Below are 18,110 nucleotides of genomic sequence, written 5' to 3'. Positions count from 1 at the left end.
GCCTCTGACATACTCTTCCTGCTCCTCGGTACACTCCCCAGTTTGTCCCCTCTCATCCTTAGGGTTCTGCTCTCATTTCCTCTAAGCAGCCTTCCCAGACACCCCCAAACTGGCTTGGGCACCCATCTTGGGCACATTTCTGCTCAGGAATACATTCGGGCATTTCTGCCGAGGGCCCGCCCAACAGTGGGAGGGACTTCCGGGACCTGCGCTTACGCGCAGGCGCACTCCCTTCCAGGTACATAACTGCCTGTGGAAGGGTGGGTCTTGCTAGGCTGTGTGGGCCATGAAGGCGACACCACGCCCTGGTGTTTACCAGGAACCCCCAGAGCATGGCACTTACTAGGTGCCCCATGAACAGGCTGCTGAAAACCAGCTGAGGCTGGGAACAGAGAAGGGGCCAGGGCAGAGCAAGAGCTGAGATGTGGCCACCCTGGGCACTGAGCCTGGCCAAGTCCAAAGCCCTGGGGTTCCACCGGAAGCTCCCTGGTGCCTACAGCCCCAGAACTTTCAGGGGGACTTCAGTGTTGAGGACGAGGAGCAAATGGGGTCCCAGCGGCCAACTCCAATAGGAAAAGAGTGGAACCTCAAACTGACCCAGAGGGTGCTGGGAGCCTGGGGCCGTCCCTTCCTGAGAACCAGGACCTAAGTCCCATCGCTTGTCCTCTCAACCTGGGCAATCTTGCCTGGGAAAGAGGCTGAGACAGAAGAAAACCTAACAGGGGGATCTGCTGGCCCCACCTGGTCTCTAGTCCCACAGATTTCCACAATGCCATCATCCCTCTGCCCTGATGAGGCTTAGGTGGTAATATACATAGTTCTCATAAAACCTGGATCCTACACACAGGCTTTCCAAAGCCAAATCAGCTCTACACTGAGACATTTCAGGGGCTTCGTAAGGGAAATTTTGATGCCACAGGATTTTGGTCTTGGCTGTGGTATTTAGAACCGAACTCCTTGAAAAATCCTTCTGCACTGGGCTGAGAGATGTTCATTTGTAATCCTCACAGCAAGTGAGAAGATAGTATCCCTGTTTTATACATGGAAAAGTCAAGGCTCAGAGAAGCTGGGCAACTTGTCTACCACCATGCAGCCAATTTATGGAAGAAGGATGCATAGTTGTAGAGCTCCCAACCCTATCCTTCATTCCCAGGAGGTCCTGGGAGGAGGTCACTGACCTAGTGCCTGGGGCCACAGCCTGAAGACTCTCCTCCCAGACACATATCAGGGGTGCTACAGGGGGAGCCATCAGCCAGCCTCTCTCTCCCTCATGCTGAGATCTTCCTCCATTCTAAATGGTTGCCTCACTAAGGACACTTAAATTTTCAAAAAGCTGTTCCTCCATGGATGGTCAGAGAGGGCACAGCAGCAGCATCCAAGGAAGGACGTGAACGTGGTTTGCTTAGTGGCCTTTCAGAGACACTGCCCCCTTCCTTGACATAGCTTCAGGTTCACAGGTCTCCATGAGTAACCACAAATACAGCAGGGGCATGTGAAGCCGCCCAGGCACTGCAGGCAATCCTACAAATACCTCTGCCAACTGAGCTTCTTAAACCTGTTGGGATTGAGTGGTCACTCCTGTGCTCAACCACCAACAGTGGCTCCCCACTGGCTAGACCCTGAAGTCCAAGCCCTTCGTGATTCATGATTCCACAGGTCCCTATCCCAGGGCCACGGTATGCGCCTGTGCCCCACAGATGTGTCCACCTCTGGGACCACAAAGACCCTGCCATCACCACTTATATCACCACTGAAACCCTGCCCAGCATGCCCAAGAGGAAAGAGCAATGTGCACAGCTTCGACTATTCAGGGGGTCGGACCCTGCATGTCACGAAGGTGTCAGGACTGTCACCAGCCAAAATCCCTACGGACCGTGTATTCTGAGCTCCTCCTACCATCTAGACACTGTAACGGGCACGAGGACATGCAGTTCTACTTAGGATGACACCCATTTTAGAGATGTGGAACCTGAGGTTCTGAAAGCCCAGTGACAGAGCAGGTCACATGTGGGCAAGACCATTGCTGATGGTGGGACAAGGGGACGAATGCCATTCCTGATGCTGTAACCCTCAAGCCCTCCCTTTAGGAATCTGGGGCAGCCCATGTTGAGAACTTCGGCGGTCTGGCCTGATCCCCGTCTGGCGCCTGCCCACTCACCAGTGCTGGTTTACCTGGAAGTGGCTGGAACACGCCCTGGTTCTCCACCTCAATCACCAAGTCAAAATGGGAGCAGTCGCTCAGGGTGACCACCTCGTTGGCCCCGCCAGGAATAAGGCCATTGATCCTCAGGGGCAGCTCCAAGGTCTGGCCCACACGGGCCTCCACCTGGCACGGGGCGAACTCCATGCTGCTGGGCTCGATCACATAGACCTGGAGGGCAGGGGTGCAGACAGAGGTCAGCAGGCTCCATGCGAGAGGAAGGGCCCGCGCCAGTATTTACTAAGAGCTGCCATGCTCTGGGCACCAAGGATGCGTCAGTAAGAAGACTGAGCTTTGGAGGACATGGGTGCTGGGACTGGAGTGAGTTCAGGGACAGAGCTGTCCAGGAAGGCCCCTCTGAGATGGTGACACAGGAGCTCAGACCTTAGGGGCATGTCAGAGGTGGCCAGACAGAGTGTGGGGGAAAGACGTTGTAGGAAGAAGAGACAGTATGTGCAAATATCCTAAGCCAAGCAGCAGCTCGGCTTACTGGAGGAATATAAAGAAGGTCACAGTACAGGGCGAGAGGCGTCCTTGCCCACAGCTAACACTTCGATGAAACAAAACTTTCCATAGTCCAGGTTCTATTTTAAAAATGTTGCTAAGTTCAATCCCCTCAGCCTGTTTTTTAAGAAGATTCTATTAGCAATCTCTATTTGATGAAGACACAGGAGGTTAAGGGACTTGCCCACCCACCATGGAGTCTGGCCTGGGCAGCCTGGCCCCAGAACAGGCTCTAACCATGACACACACTGTCTCTTAAGGAACTCTCCTCAGATTTTTGGTTGGACAACTGGGTGAAAGGTGGCACCTGTGCTGATATAAGAAAGCTTGGGGCAGGGGAAGGGAGCAAGGTGGTCGTAGTTTATGTCCTATTCCACAATTATGCTGTAGCTAAAGGGTCTCAGTTACAACACTTTGTATGCGAGAATGAGATCAATCTTTAGATGGGTGTGTGTGTGTGTGTGTGTGTGTCTGTCTGTCTGTCTACGCGATCCAAATAAAAAGACTAGAATCATCTGTCCATCCATGTTCCAAATAATAAAAGGGAAGGCTGGGATTGGACACATAACATATGGAGATTTGACTTTTCCTCTCAATGAAGTAACAATGACAGATTGAGGTCAGGGTCAAGAAGTCAGGAGGCCAAGGTGGGGCTGGCAGAGGTCAGTGGCCGGTGACCACTCCCACCCAAAGCCTTATGCTAAGTGAGTTGGTCCAACATCACTTGTGATGAAGAGCCAGGTGTAGGGCCCCAGTACACAGAGAGGAAAGGAGTCAGAGCCAGGTGTCCTGGAGTCTGGCACCTCCTTCTCACTGTGAATTTACCAACACTCAGTGGCCCTTCTGATTTGGAGATTCAGACCTCTCGGGTCTGAGGAGTTTTCTAGAATGACTCCTTTGAATATCTCATGTCTTCTGTGTTCTCTGATCTCCTTTCCAGAAATTCCACCTATGCTGACCCTGGCCCTTCTGTGTCCCATCCCCTGGCTGGTGGGGAATGTCACATCCATCCCCCTGCCCACCACCAACACCAAGTATAAGACTGAGGACTGGATGTGAGGAGGTAGCTAGAGACCGCCATCCTGAGCTTTGGGCCCCTGAGGTCTCACCTTCATCTCCCCGAAATGTAGCGGGTTCTGCACATCATGTGCCTGGATCACACTGAGTCCGGTGTCACTGCCTGTGGTCATCACACCCTTGACAGTGACAGTGGCAACCACATAGCTTGACGAAGACCAGCTGAAGTTCCCACTCCCACCATGGGCCTGCAGAGAAGAACCATCAGATCAATCCACCTACTTGGTCTTTCTGTCTGTTCTTCTGTCTCACTCTCTGACTCGCATGGTCAGCAGCCTCCCACCCCATGGAAAACCCTGGCATCGGGGCTATCTGGCTGGAGGCCATCTCCCTACCTCATTCTCTCTGCCCTGCCTCGTTTCTCCTCCTCATAATCTGGGGGTCTTGTGGCTGACACCCACTGTCACCTGTGTCACCTGCTCCCCAGATCAGGGAGCACCTACAGACTGGAGTAGGAGAACCCTGGGCCACAGTCAGGTGCTAGAAGCTACTTCCCTGACCAGGCCCAACACTCCCTCCTGACACATACCCCTGCCACTCCTGGTCATCCACCATGGAGTAGAGACAGTCCAGTGGCTTCCCAGGTCAGGGGCCACCACCCTGGAGCCCAAGAGAGGCCAGGAAGGGGAGACACCTGTGTGAACAGGCAGCAGATCCCAGTGACAGTCCTCACTGCCAGGGAGACAGCGGGGACTGATGGGCACTCTACTGGCCACTGATGGGGACTCAAGCCCCCATGGGAGTCAGTCCCTGCCAGTGAAGGCCAGGCGGGCACATGAACATCAGAAACTGAGAACACTTGACAGGTGACAGTTAGAGATGTTTTTCCCTGGAATTTCACATTTCACATTTTTCTCCAGGAATAGTTACACTATTTGTAGAAAATAATCTTTTTGTTGTTGTTGTTGTTGTTTTTTAAACAACAACAACAACAACAAAAATGCAGGTGGAAGTTAAATCTGTATTCCAGGTTTTATTATGCTTTCTTTTCTGTTTTTCAGGGTTTTTTTTTCTGATTACCAAAATACAATGCTGTGATAGAAACCCCAGAAAATACAAGAAGCATAATTCCCTGACTTTAAATTCTTTCCAACCACTAGAAGGTAATAGTAAAAGAAACAGGAGGGGTGAAAAGCCCCAATCCCAAGGAAACACCCAAAGGAATGCACCCAGATGTGGGGAATCACGGTTACCTTTATTGTGTACTGATAGGCGCCTGTCTTTGGTTGCCACGGAAACGTCAAGATGCTCGGATAGAGGGTGATAGGGACGTGAATTTCTACCTCCTGCTGGTTCCACACAGGCACCCGTAATGTGTGGACCCCTCCATCCTACAGAGAGGTGAGGGTGCCACACGTCACCATGACAACCAGGTCATTAGAGGTTTTCCCAGTCAAGCAGACCCCCACCCCTCCCTGGAGATCAGGTCACAAAGAGATTCCTTGATGGTCTGGGAGCAGGAAGGAAAATGCTAGATACCCTGGAGCCTTCTCTGTCTCCATGGAGACAGCTTCCCAGGGCTCTGGAACAGCCACGCAAGTAATGCTGCTTGACTTCACCCTCTCAGCACCCTAACTGGGATGCTGTGGTTACCCTCGCTTGACAGATGGGGAAACTGAGGCATGGGCCACTGCAGCAACTTTGCCCAAAGCCCCTGGAGCTGCAGTGACAGACTGGTAGGAATTGCAGTCTGGCCTGCAGGCCATTCTTTTCTGCTGCCTGTTAAGGGGCCAGGACAGGTTTTGTGCAGGGTAGGAAGATAAGAATACCTGTGCTAATGTTCCAATCAATAAAAAACTGCTCATGCCTAAAAGAGACTGGCATTTTAAATGAAGGGGGAAAATGAAGACTTTAAAGGATCCAAGAGCTAAAATAGCCAGAGGGTGCTCATGACTCCTGGAAACGGCACAGCTAGGCACATGGGCCTAACTCCGTTTCCCTAACAGGGTTTCCACCCCAATCCTAGAAGGGCAGGCTTACCTTGACAGAGGCTGGCAAAGGGCAAAGGAGGAGGGGTACCCCGTGTGGACATGGGGGACAGGGAGGCAACCCCCATGGTACCCACAAGAGTGGCACACCAGGCTGAACTTTGGGCACCCTGCTCCCCCAGCGCATGTCCAGCCTGGGAGGGTGCAGGGGACAGAGGAGGGAGGTGCCGACTTGCCTGGTCTACCACGGAGGTGAGGGCTGCCTCGATGGCCGCCTGGCCCCTCTTTGTTGCCCTGACGTGATGGTATGATCCATTCTGGGAAGAAGTGAGCACCTCAAAGAACTCAGGAGGCAGCACGGTTTCAATGCGAATATTCTGGAAGGGAGGCAGGATGAGTGAAAGAGGTGTTTCTGGGAGTGTGTCTGGAAGTCAGAACGCAGTAAAGGAGCAATGTGACCCACAGAGAGCAGCCAGACCCGGCAACAGGGCCCCCTGAGGCCCAGAGGTTTCCAAAACCAGCAGAGCAGCTGGACTAGATGTAAAACTGGGCTCTGTCTCCTCTGGCCTTTGACTCCCTCCCAGGCCACTACCCTCTCCCCACATGGCCCTGCTGTGATTACCCATGTGGTGCTCAGGGGAGCCCAAAGCCTACTTTCGCCAGCTTTCTCAGACCCTGAGGTTCCAAAGAGGAAACCAGCAAACACCAAAAAGGTCACCAATATCCATTAGAGCTTTCTTCCCCCCAAAATGTTGATCGATAGTCTATGTAAAACAACACGAGGAAAGCAATGACCTGCAAAGCTGCCAAGGGGGAACATTGCTTCCTTCTTCTAAAACCCCAGAGCCCCCTAGGAAGGTCGCAGACGTTCTAGCTGATGATACTGGGAACTTCTCACGAAGGACCAAAACCTGCCAAGACTCCTGTCGTCCTATGTCTGCCATTCCTTTCTAAAGCCAGAAAGCCAAGCTTGGCCTAGGTCACAGTTACGGGTATTAGACAGTTACAAGTATTCCTGGCCCCGCAGGGAAAGGTCAGGAACTGTTGCCTGCACTTCCATAAAGCAGGCAGAGACAGATTCTCAGCACCATGAAGTCTCAGGCCAACGACAAGGGAGCAGGAAGGCAGCTGGCAGATGTTATTTCCCATCCCTGCCTTCTTGAACCTTCTTGAGCCTGCAGCCTGCTCTCCCCACTTGGACCCTGCAGGGGTAGGGCTGGGGGGGCAGAGATTCGCAGGTTCACAAAGTCCAGAGAGGCACCAGGGATGTCACGGTGCTGTCCCCCATGAACCCAGCAGCACCATCAGCAATCATTGAACTCAGCTTGCCTATATGGGGGCCCTGCAGCTTTGGGGTGCCACTCAAGGAGACATATCCCTCACTGAAACCCCGCTGGGACCCAAGGCAGGCACTCACGTCTGACAGGTAGACCTTGTTGCCGGACTTGTCAAGCACTTCGATGGTGACTTCATACAGGCGGCCGGTCTCCAGCACCCACCTGTCACCAGGATGGACTGTGAACCCTACAAAACAGGCAGGCAACAAAGCCTGACCACTTGGGCCACAGGGACATGCCCCTGAGGAAGAAGATGGTAGCAGGCACACCGGTAGGACCCCACAAACTATTCACCTGCACTCCTCCAAGGAGAAAGAACAGCTGCTAATCACGGGGAGACCTAATGCCCACCAGCAGCCCTGGGGATGCAGATGCTGGGCTGAGCCCTCAGCTACCCCAGCACCACCTGAGCATATCCCACACCAACTGCTGTAGGGCTCATTCAGCCTGAGCCTGTCCACTGAAGGTTAGACTCTGAATCCATTGTAACTGTTATGAACCGAATCCACAGTAGGTCTGCACTCTGAATCCATAGTAGGTCTACTCTTTAAATCCACAGTGAGTCTACATCTGAATCCATAGTAGGTCTGCGCTCTGAATCCACAGGTCTGCCTCTGTATCCACAGTGAATCTACATCTGAATACACAATAGGTCTACATCTGAATCCAGAGTAGGTCTACCCTTTAAATCCACAGTGAGTCTACATCTGAATCCATAGGTCTACCCTCTGAATCCACAATGAGTCTACATCTGAATCCATAGTAAGTCTACATCTGAATCCACACAAGATCTGCACTCTGAATCCACAGTAGGTCTACCCTTTGAATCCTCAGTAGATCTACATCTGAATCCACAGTGAGTCTACATCTGAATGACACCTTTCTGAATGAATGAAGCTCCTAGGACCCACAGGGCTACCCTGCCTGGTGTTTCAACATTGTCAGCTCAGGCCTGAATCAGTCAGCAAGCTTGTTTGGTGGCTAACAGGAGGACCCAGGGATTTGCTGCATATTCTCTTGCCTGAACCCATTCAGTACACCCAACAGGTACATCAACAGGGAGGAAACTCGAAGGGAGCATCATCTCTATGACCTGGGCTACACATATGTCCCAGATATCTCTCAAGCACTCAACAGTTACAGCAGCTCTGGGCCTGGGCTCTGCCCCCACAGGTCCTCCATGACTCCTCCCTTCCTCTCTTGGTCAAATGCCTCCCCTTCTTCCCCACTGAGACTTTTACCAAGTGTCTCCTTGCTTGAGGGGCTCCTTTGTCACTGAGCTGATCACTGGGGCCCCTAACCTCTAGATGTCCACAGCCACGGTCAGGTCTGGACAGAGCCCTGGTATAGGAAGCAGGAGACAAAACCCTCTGGCTTCTACCCAAACACTTCTCTCCTTCTGGAGCTACCCACCTACCTTGACCTTGGCCTACCCTCTGCTTGTTTCTGTGCATCAATGCAAGAAGGACTGGGGAACAACCCTGGCAAAAAAGCTGGCAGAGCTGGCCAGGGTGAAGCATTTTCTGGGCAACTGCTGTTGCCTTTATTTATTTATTTTTTTAACTCCTGTCAATAACATCCATGAGGACCCATGATGACCAGACTCACCCAGGTATCCGGGTTCAACCACGTAGATGGTGCTGTTGGGTAACCTGGAAGCACCCTGCATGCGGATACCTGAATTCTTACTTAAGGAACAAAACACACAAAGGTAAACAAAGCAGGTGGCAGGATTCAGCAAGGCTAGGGCAGCCTGATTACCACTAAGACATCACGTGAATGGGAGAGAGGATGAAAACCCTCTTGCCTGAGGCCAAGTAGAACAAAGTATGTTCCAGAATCAGAGGCCCCGGCACATTTCCCACACCAGCAGGGGAGGATCTCTTGCAAGGGACACTGGAGACTACCCGCACAAGGCTAGGACAGGGACAACCTACATGCTGGTATGAAAACAGCCTTGGCCAGGCCCCTGGGATGGGGCTGTCCATGCCAGGGAAGGTTCCGGAGGCAAGGAGCGAGGCTCTGCTCCTACCACCACCTCCTGGCCTAGAGCCTCTCCAGTGAGTCACCCACGGAGGTGAGCGATGCCACACAGCCGTGTTGCTATTTCGGTTCTTTTCTGATTTTTCAGACCTTGAGGGAAAACAGGGTTATTTTTAGCTGAGCCAAGCTTTCGGGGAGAAAAATGACTCCTAAACAGGCCAATCTCCTGTGCAGGATGCACATATGGACTTGCAGCCGGGCTAGAAAAAGGATATTCCTGTGGCTCAGGACCAGGCTGCTCTGTCCCAGTTGCACAGCGGTGACTGTCGACGTATCCTGGTCCAAGATGGTCACAGGCTGGCCTGTGGCTCCCTCGGGGCTTGCGATGCTGTTCTGAAGCTGGAGCTCATACTGCTCGGAAGGCATTGACAGCTCTGGCCGCCCAGAAGAAGAAAGAACCAAGTGGAAGAGACAAGAGCAAAGACAGGGAACGTTACAAACCAATACCACCACCCCACCCCAAATCCCTGGACCCAACCATCCGTACGAATGCTTGATTTTTCTTTCTTTCTTTTTTTTATTTGCTTAGTTTCTTCAACACTTTTTTTTCTTAATTCCAGTATAGTTAACACACAGTGTTATAATTTTCTCGACACTTTAAAATTTAACAGTATTCTCCGTGCCCGTGGACAAAACTGACACTCTCCATAAATTTTCAGAAGCAATCAGTTTTTTAGTGACTGTCATAAACTGCTTTTTTTTTTTTTTCCTAATTAAGCACAGCTTCTGACAGCAATTGTAGGCTCCCTGCAGAATCCATAAGTTAAGTGAATTCTGCTGCTGCACCGAGGGGCCTAGAGTGGGGCTCAGTGGAGCCATGTGCCTCTGGGAGTGGGGGGTTTCCAAAAAGGCACCAGTCCATGGTTTTCCACCGGGTTTGGGGAGCTCAGTCTAGGATCTGCAAAGAATGTTCTCCGTCACCATCCTGACCATCCATCAAGGTTTCCCAGCTCAGTGTCACGTTGTAGAAGAGAACTCACTGAGTCTGGGCCGGGATGAAAAACGATTTCCCCAGGAAATGAGGGACCCTGCAAAACCCGCCACTTTGGTGTCCTTCTTCCACACCCTGTGGGTAGTGACCACGAACGCTCTTATAAATGGCTTTTGCTGTCCACAAAAACAAGATGTGGCGGGACTGTGCCTGCTGCTTTAGGGGCCTATCACCACATTTTATCCCATAACAACCCCTGGCGCAGGTACTGCTGATGCCCACACCTTCAAGATGGTGGTGCTATGGAAATTGAGGCAAGAATCCCACAGGGTCCTCCAGTGGGGGAGTGGCGGAGCTGGGATTCAAACCAAAGACAGCAGGATGAATCACTGAACACTACAACAAAAAACTAATGACGTACTATACAGTGGCTAACTGAACATTAAAAAACAAAACAAAACAAAAAAACCCAGAAAGACAAAAAAAAAAAAAAAAAAACCAAGAAAACCAAAAAACTAAAAAAACAAAGAGCACAGGAACACTTTTACTTGACCCCTCCCAGTCCTGTCCCTCAACTTTCCTACCAAGCAACCTGCTCAGTACGCTGTAGGCGTGGCCACATCCCGGCCCTCTAGCTAAGGGAGGCAACTGGTCCACCTCCTGTCTTAGGGTGTCTTCTGTGTTGTTCTGATAAATCCCCAAGAATTTGCCCTAGAGCAGAGGGTTCTCAAAGTATGGGCCCTCAAAGTATGGACCATCAATGTCACCTACTAGCTGCCAATGACTGGCCTTACCCCAGAGCTGCTGATACAAATTCTGGGGGGTGGGCCTGAAGCTCTGAGCTTGCACAGGCTGTCTGGGTGATTCCAGCACATGCTAGAATGGAGAATCCTCTAGCATATACACAGCCCGTCTCCTCGTTCTCTACCCAGGGGAAGCCCAGCCAAACTAGGCTGAGATTCTTGAGGATTATATGTACAGAATATGGCAGCAGGGCATCAAGGATCCACACCGTAAGAAAATAATGCCATTGCTCAATCAAGCAGTATTACTTTATGCTGTTTTATGAAGTGCTAGCTTCCTCCCTTATTTGACTTCTCCAGACAAAGAGGCCATTTTGAGAAATGAACATACTGATTCTCAAAAGATCTTGCATGACAACATAATTAAAAAATCCTAAAACAAGGAAAATAAGGGGCTTGACTCCTGGAACACCTCTCAGAATGCAGAGCTCGCTACTATGAAAAGCACTGAATGCAGAAGGCTTTGCAGATGTTCAGGGTCACTGTCTATCTGTAAAAATAGGAAGGCTGCTCTTGGGGCACTGGACCAGCCCATCTATCATCTGCAGGGGTAAAGGACCATCCCCAGGGCTGCCCTTCTGTAAACCAGGAGGCCCACATGCTTCTAGGAGACCAGGCTCTGTGACCCTCCTGATCTTGGCCGACCCTCCAGACATGCTTTTCATCCCCTGCCACCACCACCCAGCCCAGGGTAGGCTCCAGGGATGACCATGGAGCTCCTGCAAAGGATCTCAGTCCAAGAGGATGGGAAGTTCACTCCCCTGCTTCTGGCTCCAGCCCCTGCTCACACAGACCATGTGAGCTAGTTCTAGGTAGCCACAGCTCAAGGGGGTGCTAGACTCCAAGTCCCTTTGACACCTGGGTCACTGACACCAGCCTCAGCAGGTGACTCTCCCAGCCTCAGTGCATTTCTCTGTCCCTTCCACCGTTCCACCCAAGTTCTTTCAGACACCAATTCCCTTAGTCAGCATGGTCTTCCCGCATTTTGTTCTGTCCGGTAATTTGGTTACTGTGCCAATCATGTCTTCAAGCAGCACAAACACCAACACCGTTAAGAACTGAGGAGAAGGACCAGCATCTCCCCCCGCCTACCCACTGGAAACACTGCTCTGAAAGCAACACACATCCCCCTGGTTAGGAGCTCTAAGAGCCCCTCTCCTCCCTCCCCTGTCCCCACTTGTAAGGTGTTTGCAGAATAACTGTCAGAGTGGCTGTTGGGCTGTGTGTTCCAGGAAGGCAGGAACCCAGGTGACATATGCAGCAGCCAGCAAACCATGGTACTGAGTAGGTGCTCAATAAACGGGCTTGGGGGTGCCTGGGTGGCTCAGTGGATTAAGCCACTGCCTTCGGCTCAGGTCATAATCTCAGGGTCCTGGGATCGAGTCCCACATCAGGCTCTCTGCTCGGCAGGGAGCCTGCTTCCCTCTCTCTCTGCCTGCCTCTCTGCCTACTTGTGATCTCTGTCTGTCAAATAAATAAATAAAATCTTTAAAAAATAAACAAAACGGGCTTGCAAGAAAGCAAGCCACCCAACAAAGGGAGGCAGACAGAAGGGAAATAAAGACATGGAAGAAAAGAGGAAAAAAGAAATTTTTAAGGAAGGAAAACTAAAAACAAAAAGAGAAAAAATTAATTGGGGTTGTAAGGATCTGCATGTTCATAAGTCCAGGTAACTGGCCTCTAACTTAGGATTCTCTAAGCCAATGCAGGGTGCTGTGCGAGACAGGCAACAGCAGAAATTCACACTCCTGTCCTGTCATCAGTCCTCACTTCCCTGTCCAGTCAACTCACTCAAAATGACAGTGATGTGACTTGTACTTCAATTAAAAAACAAAACAAAACACCCAAGCCCAATCCATCTAAAACAAATGAGCAGAATCTCCATTTGTATGACTAGGTCACTGTGGACCTCGGTGGTTCAGGTCTCGAGGCTTCCTTGTGGAAGCCGCTCTAGACCTGAGTCAACCAGAACCATCAGTCACACAGGTGTGTTCATTTTTGGAGGAAGTTTCGATCCTGTTTCTCCATCAATGAAAGGGAGGCAACGACATTCCTAATTCCTGCCCTGGGCTATCTTTTGTGTGTTCTGGCCCTTTGAGATCTATGGTAGATCAGTGACCCAGCCCACAAATTCTCTGGGTCCCCTGAGATGTGCTGTTCCTCTGGACTGTGACACCTGAGCTAATTCAGGGTGGGCTCTTAAGACTTCTTTATTAAATCACCCACCCTTAACCATGCTGACTACCCTCCCCGGTTGGGGCCCAGCTCTCAGATCTCTGGCTACGAGCCCCTGCCCTGCTTCTTACCCAGAAGGAGCCTAGTCCCAACTTCCACAGTCTGAGGGGAACAGTGCTCTCTCACACTATAACTGCTCCCCAGATCCACTGCTCCCAGGTGAGGCAGGGTCTTTTAGGACCTCCTCTATGGAACAAAACCCAAGTTCCATGGATATGGAAGCATCTATGTGCTTCTTACACAATACCTTGCATCACAGACAGAGTGACCCTCCAACCTGGGGGAGACATCTGCCTCAACACATGTCAAAGCCCTCGGGACAGGTGAGTGACACCCTTGACCTCCTGGGCTCTGGCCATGATACATGGATAAACTTTTTTTAAAACGATAATAATAGTAATAATTCTTAGGAGGATGGGTGCTGCATTAAGAACTCTCACCATATAAAATGCATCCTAGGTCCGCAGCGTTCTAGAATTACCAGAACAAATCCATATCCACTAATTAACTTTGCCCTCAAAGCATAAGCAGAAAGGCCTCAAGGTATCTGAAGGAGAAACTGAGCCCCAGAGGGTGGGCAGTAGCTGGCCAAGATTGGCCGGCAGTTAGCAGCAGACCAAAGGCAAACCCATTCCCATGAGACGCTCACAGCTTCTGACACTCTCCAAACAAAGGGATGGATATACACCCAAAAGGACCGAAAACAGTGTCCTGAAAAGAGTATTTGCACACCCATGCTCCTAGTAAAACTATTCACAATAGCCGAGACTTAGAAACAACCCCAAGCGCCCATCGACAAATGAATAGGTAAGCATTCAACAAGTATCAATACACATATGCTAGAGTGTTATTAAGCCTTAAAAAAAAAAATTCTAGTACATGCTACAATGTGGATGAGCCCTGAGGGCATTATGGCTAAATGAGATAAAGCCAGTGACAAAAAGACGAATACAGTAGGATTCATCTTATTTGCGGTCCCCAGAGAAGTCAAAGTCACAGAGACAGCAAGAAAGATGGCCACTGCCAAGGGCTGGGGAGGACGAATGTGGAGCTAGTGTTTAATGGAAACGGGAGTCTCAATTTTGGGAAGATGAGAAAGTTCCAAAGAGGGCTGGAGGAGATGGTGACATGATAATGAGAGTTATCTTAGTGCCACCAAACCACACACTTAAAAATGGTGAAAATGGTAATTCTGTTATGGGCGTTTTACCACAATGATAGAAAGGGTAGCCTCTGCCATGTTGAGTCAGTGACCCACCTGTGATCTTTCCTTGCCTGATCTTCTGCACCTTGTAGCGAATGGAGGTCCCCACCATCAAGTAGACGTCATAAGCTGGATTCAGAAGGATGTTCTCCAGAATGAGCAGCCTGACCTCCGCAGGGCGCACGTGCTTGGAAGAAAGAGGGTAGAAAGGATGAGGTGGGGGGTGCGGGGGCTCAGCGGGTACAGTCAGTTAAGCCTCCAACTCTTGACCTCAGCTCAGATCTCAATCTCAGTATCGTGAGTTTGGGCCCGGCGCTGGTTCCCACACCCAGCACAGAGCCTACTTATTAAAAAAAGAAGAAGAAAAAGTGAGGTGCGGGTGGGGAACAGGGAGCAGTGTGGGCAGGGCAAAGAGTCTAGAACTTCTCAAGATGCTTACATGAGGATAGGGAAGTTAGCGGTAAAGAAACAAGGCAATGCTCAGAGCCCCACACCTTCAGACCCCTCAAAGCCCCAGGGGAACCCTGTGTGTTCACGAGGCCCATGTCCAGTGGCTACTGCTGGACGGTGCTGAGCACATCACTTTACATTAACGTACACTATAGCTCAATGTGCAGTCATCATAGTTACAAAGAAAGAAAAGTAAGGAGTGAGATCATGGATACTGTGGCCACCAGGGGCTCAGGGGCTCAGGGGCTCCACCCACGGAAGCCCAAAGATCAGGGAGCTTGGGGAACCAAGGGCAAACCTGGAAAGGGGGAGCAACACATGTCCCTCCACCCCACCCCCACCACGCCGTGACCTCCTCAACGGGAAATGGCATGAAAGACTTGAAATGGGAGAACGATCACCAGTGTTGAACCCAGCACACCCCTTGGGTCACCGGAGTCTCTGGGGGCCCGCGCCTTCCCTTGCCTTTGATCTACTGGCAACTCATCAAGTTGGAGGAAACTTGGCAAAGAAAATGATTCTCATCCACAGAAATGCCAATACATTGTCTCAGGTGGAAAGGGCATCGATCAGCACCCCATGGATACTGACCAGTTCTGTGTCTGTTCCCAAATTCTTGGGGGTCTCCTGGGCCCCAGGTGTAACATCTTACAGGTTTCCTCACTTAATAGGAAGTTGCATAGTATCTTCGATCATCCAAAGAGACAAAAGCAGCCTTTGGGCCGGGCTCTGCTCTGGTGAGTGCTTTCTAGTGTGGCAAGCAGGGAAGCCTCCTACAGGCACCAGGCAGGACAAGAGGGAATTCCAGCTCAGGGGCGGGGTAGGCTGGGCTCAGGCCACAAATAACAAGAGGCAAATGGTCTCCAAACATGATCTGCAGGGTGCTACGGGATGAGCTCCTGTAATGTGGCATGTCCTGTGCTTCTAAAACCCCCCATGACCCCTGGCCTATAGGCTAAAAGATGAAAGAGGGCATCAGGAGGCGTACTCTCATCTGTCACTTTAGAAAGTCAGTGGTGGATGGAGTACGGCACGCTCCCTGTGTGAGCTCCAGGAACCAGGCAAATGAAAGGAAGGTCTCAGGGCTGTAGTTCAATGGAGGCAGGGCAGACATGTGCCCATGAGAACAGGGAAAAAGAGCCTTTCCTTTCTGCTGTCCTATACCCCTCTCCAGACGGTGCTGGAGCAGGTGCTAGTGAGGCCAGGGTAACTGGGGGAAGGGGAGGGGAGGGAAGGAGTCTTAGCTCTCCACAGATGGGACCACCAGTCCCAGTGCTCAGAGTGGGACCTAGGAAGGGATGGCATGGAGGACACCTGGAAGCCCCCAGTTTTTCCAGAGCTCCAAAGGCTTGGCTGCATCCCTCCACAGGAACCAGTGCAGGGGGGTTGCTGAACATCAGTGGGTTAATGGGCATCCCCTTCCCTGACCTGCCTCAAAACGGACCATGGACCAACTACTTTGTGACTCTGGAGATGGTGCCCTCTGGTCCTCCAACTACGTCCCTCAGAAGCTGTGGAACCCTTCCTCCAAAAACCAAACCCAACGAACAGAAACACAGAATCACACCCTGAAGTTCCCAGTTCATGAAGAGTGAAACTTTCATGGTACCATGCCTAAATGCGCTCACAGATGTGAGCCACCTCAAAGAGCCCAGTGCCCCCTGACCCCTGAGGCCCACCTTGTAGACAGCCTCCTGGATGCGCGCCTTAAGTTTGGAGCTCCCCGTCTTCATCCCGGACACGAGAACAGTGTCCCCCTGCTTGGCCACCTTCTCCATCTCGGAGATGTAGGAAGGAGGGATATACGTCGACTCCAAGAACGTGAGGATTCTGGAGAGGGAAGATGTCATCAGACCTGATTGCAAAAGCAAGGACCTTAACAGATTCACCAGTTGCTAGCACCTCCTGGGAGGGGCCAAACCCTTAAGTGAGTGGCGGTGCCCTGCTTGGCACCACATAGAAATGTGTCCCCGAAACTTCCTACATCAGAACTGCCCACCTCCTGGTGAACAGTGCAGATTCCTGGGCCCCATACAGGCCTTTGTCCGCAAGAAGCCTGGCACTGTGCTTTTTATCAAAATCCACATGCAATGATGGTAAACCCTGATACATGAGGACCACCTGCTTCAACAAAATGCTTCACGTTCACAGGTGTGACAGGTGAGGCCCATGGAAACTAGGAAGCAGGCCCAGGAGCACAGACCCAGCTGGGGTGGGGCCAGCAGTGCCCACCAGGCTCCTAGGGACCCCTATGATGTTCTACCCACCCCTCTGGGCCAGCTCCTGCCACTGGGAAATGATGTTCAATGACCCTTCCTCCAAGTCAGGAAGAGGGTATCACACCCATCTTATCGCCCCATGATAAGGCATTGGGCTGTGGGAGAAGCCAGGATGTGGAGACCCCACCATGTAGGCAAGAAGCAGGGCTGGCTTGAGGGATCTTTCCACGTGGTCTCTCTCTCTCGCAGCCTCTGATTTACAGGTGAGCCCGCCTTTCCACTTGAACAAGAGCAGTGCGCTGGACGCGCTTCCATTCTCCCCAAGATATGCCGGCTGTGGTAGTGTGCTGTGACTGATTTCCCTGTCTCGTCTGACTAGGTGTCACATGCTGATTTTAATAAAAAACAAAGGGCACTGTGGTTGCAACCTGCCTTAGTGCTTTTGATTTCGATTAACATTCAGCTCATGTACAGAGTGCATGGACACTTAGGGGCTGTCATGGTAGGAAACGCACCTGCTAGCACAGACTGGGGCAGGGAACCAGCGTTCTCTGAATGTCTAGCAGGTGTCAGGCCCAGGGCGGGGCTCCGAATACCATGTAGACCCACACAGCTGCTCTCAGAAGTAGCCACATTACTCTCCTCTCTCCGACAGAGGGGGACGCCGATGCCCAGACAGGCTGCACTCCTTGACTAAGGCAATAGGCAGGAAGTGACCAGGCCAGGTTGGGAATCCAGGTCTCTTTGACTGTCCAGCCCATGTTCCTGGCTTCGTGAGACACCAGAAATTCCAGTGCTCACGCAGAAGACGAAGGTTGAGGGCCCCATTCCCCCCTGCCCCCAAAGACCTCTGACCCAAAAGAGCAACCCGCCTTGCACAGTATCAGGGCATAGTGATGTCTGCCATGGGAATAAGCATGGGCTAAGCCAAGATGTTCCTTAAAGCCTGGAGCTGGACTTGGCAAGGTGTAAACAGAAGACCAGATTCTTAACTCCCCACAAAATACTTACTAATTGCAAAGGGATAGGACAGTGACTTCACAGTGGGGCACCTGAGCAGGCACCATCTACCCCAAGTGATGACTGTGAAGGTCGTCCGCGACAGACCCACCAAACCGTGATAAGATACAATCAGGAGACTACAGAAGCTCACCTCTGTGATCTTCCTGCCAAAGATGC

General features: G+C 51.4%; 1 protein-coding gene across 1 annotated transcript in view; it reads right to left on the bottom strand.

The window, feature by feature from the left end:
- Window positions 1-18,110, bottom strand: part of NUP210 (nucleoporin 210) — a 102,782-nt gene that overhangs the window by 58,992 nt on the left and 25,680 nt on the right. The window contains exons 5-13 of the mRNA XM_059390413.1: window positions 16,392-16,542; window positions 14,317-14,449; window positions 9,305-9,463; window positions 8,655-8,723; window positions 7,127-7,233; window positions 5,946-6,086; window positions 4,975-5,112; window positions 3,814-3,969; window positions 2,173-2,371 (exon numbers count right to left, since the gene is read on the bottom strand). Of these exons, the coding sequence (XP_059246396.1) occupies window positions 2,173-2,371; window positions 3,814-3,969; window positions 4,975-5,112; window positions 5,946-6,086; window positions 7,127-7,233; window positions 8,655-8,723; window positions 9,305-9,463; window positions 14,317-14,449; window positions 16,392-16,542 (1,253 nt within the window). The remainder of the gene's footprint in view (window positions 1-2,172; window positions 2,372-3,813; window positions 3,970-4,974; window positions 5,113-5,945; window positions 6,087-7,126; window positions 7,234-8,654; window positions 8,724-9,304; window positions 9,464-14,316; window positions 14,450-16,391; window positions 16,543-18,110) is intronic.

This window comes from Mustela nigripes, chromosome 2 (genome assembly GCF_022355385.1).
Source record: "Mustela nigripes isolate SB6536 chromosome 2, MUSNIG.SB6536, whole genome shotgun sequence".
In the NCBI taxonomy this organism is placed as follows: Eukaryota; Metazoa; Chordata; class Mammalia; order Carnivora; family Mustelidae; genus Mustela; species Mustela nigripes.
Note: the sequence above shows the minus strand (reverse complement) of the source record. Positions and strands in the feature narration are given on the sequence as shown.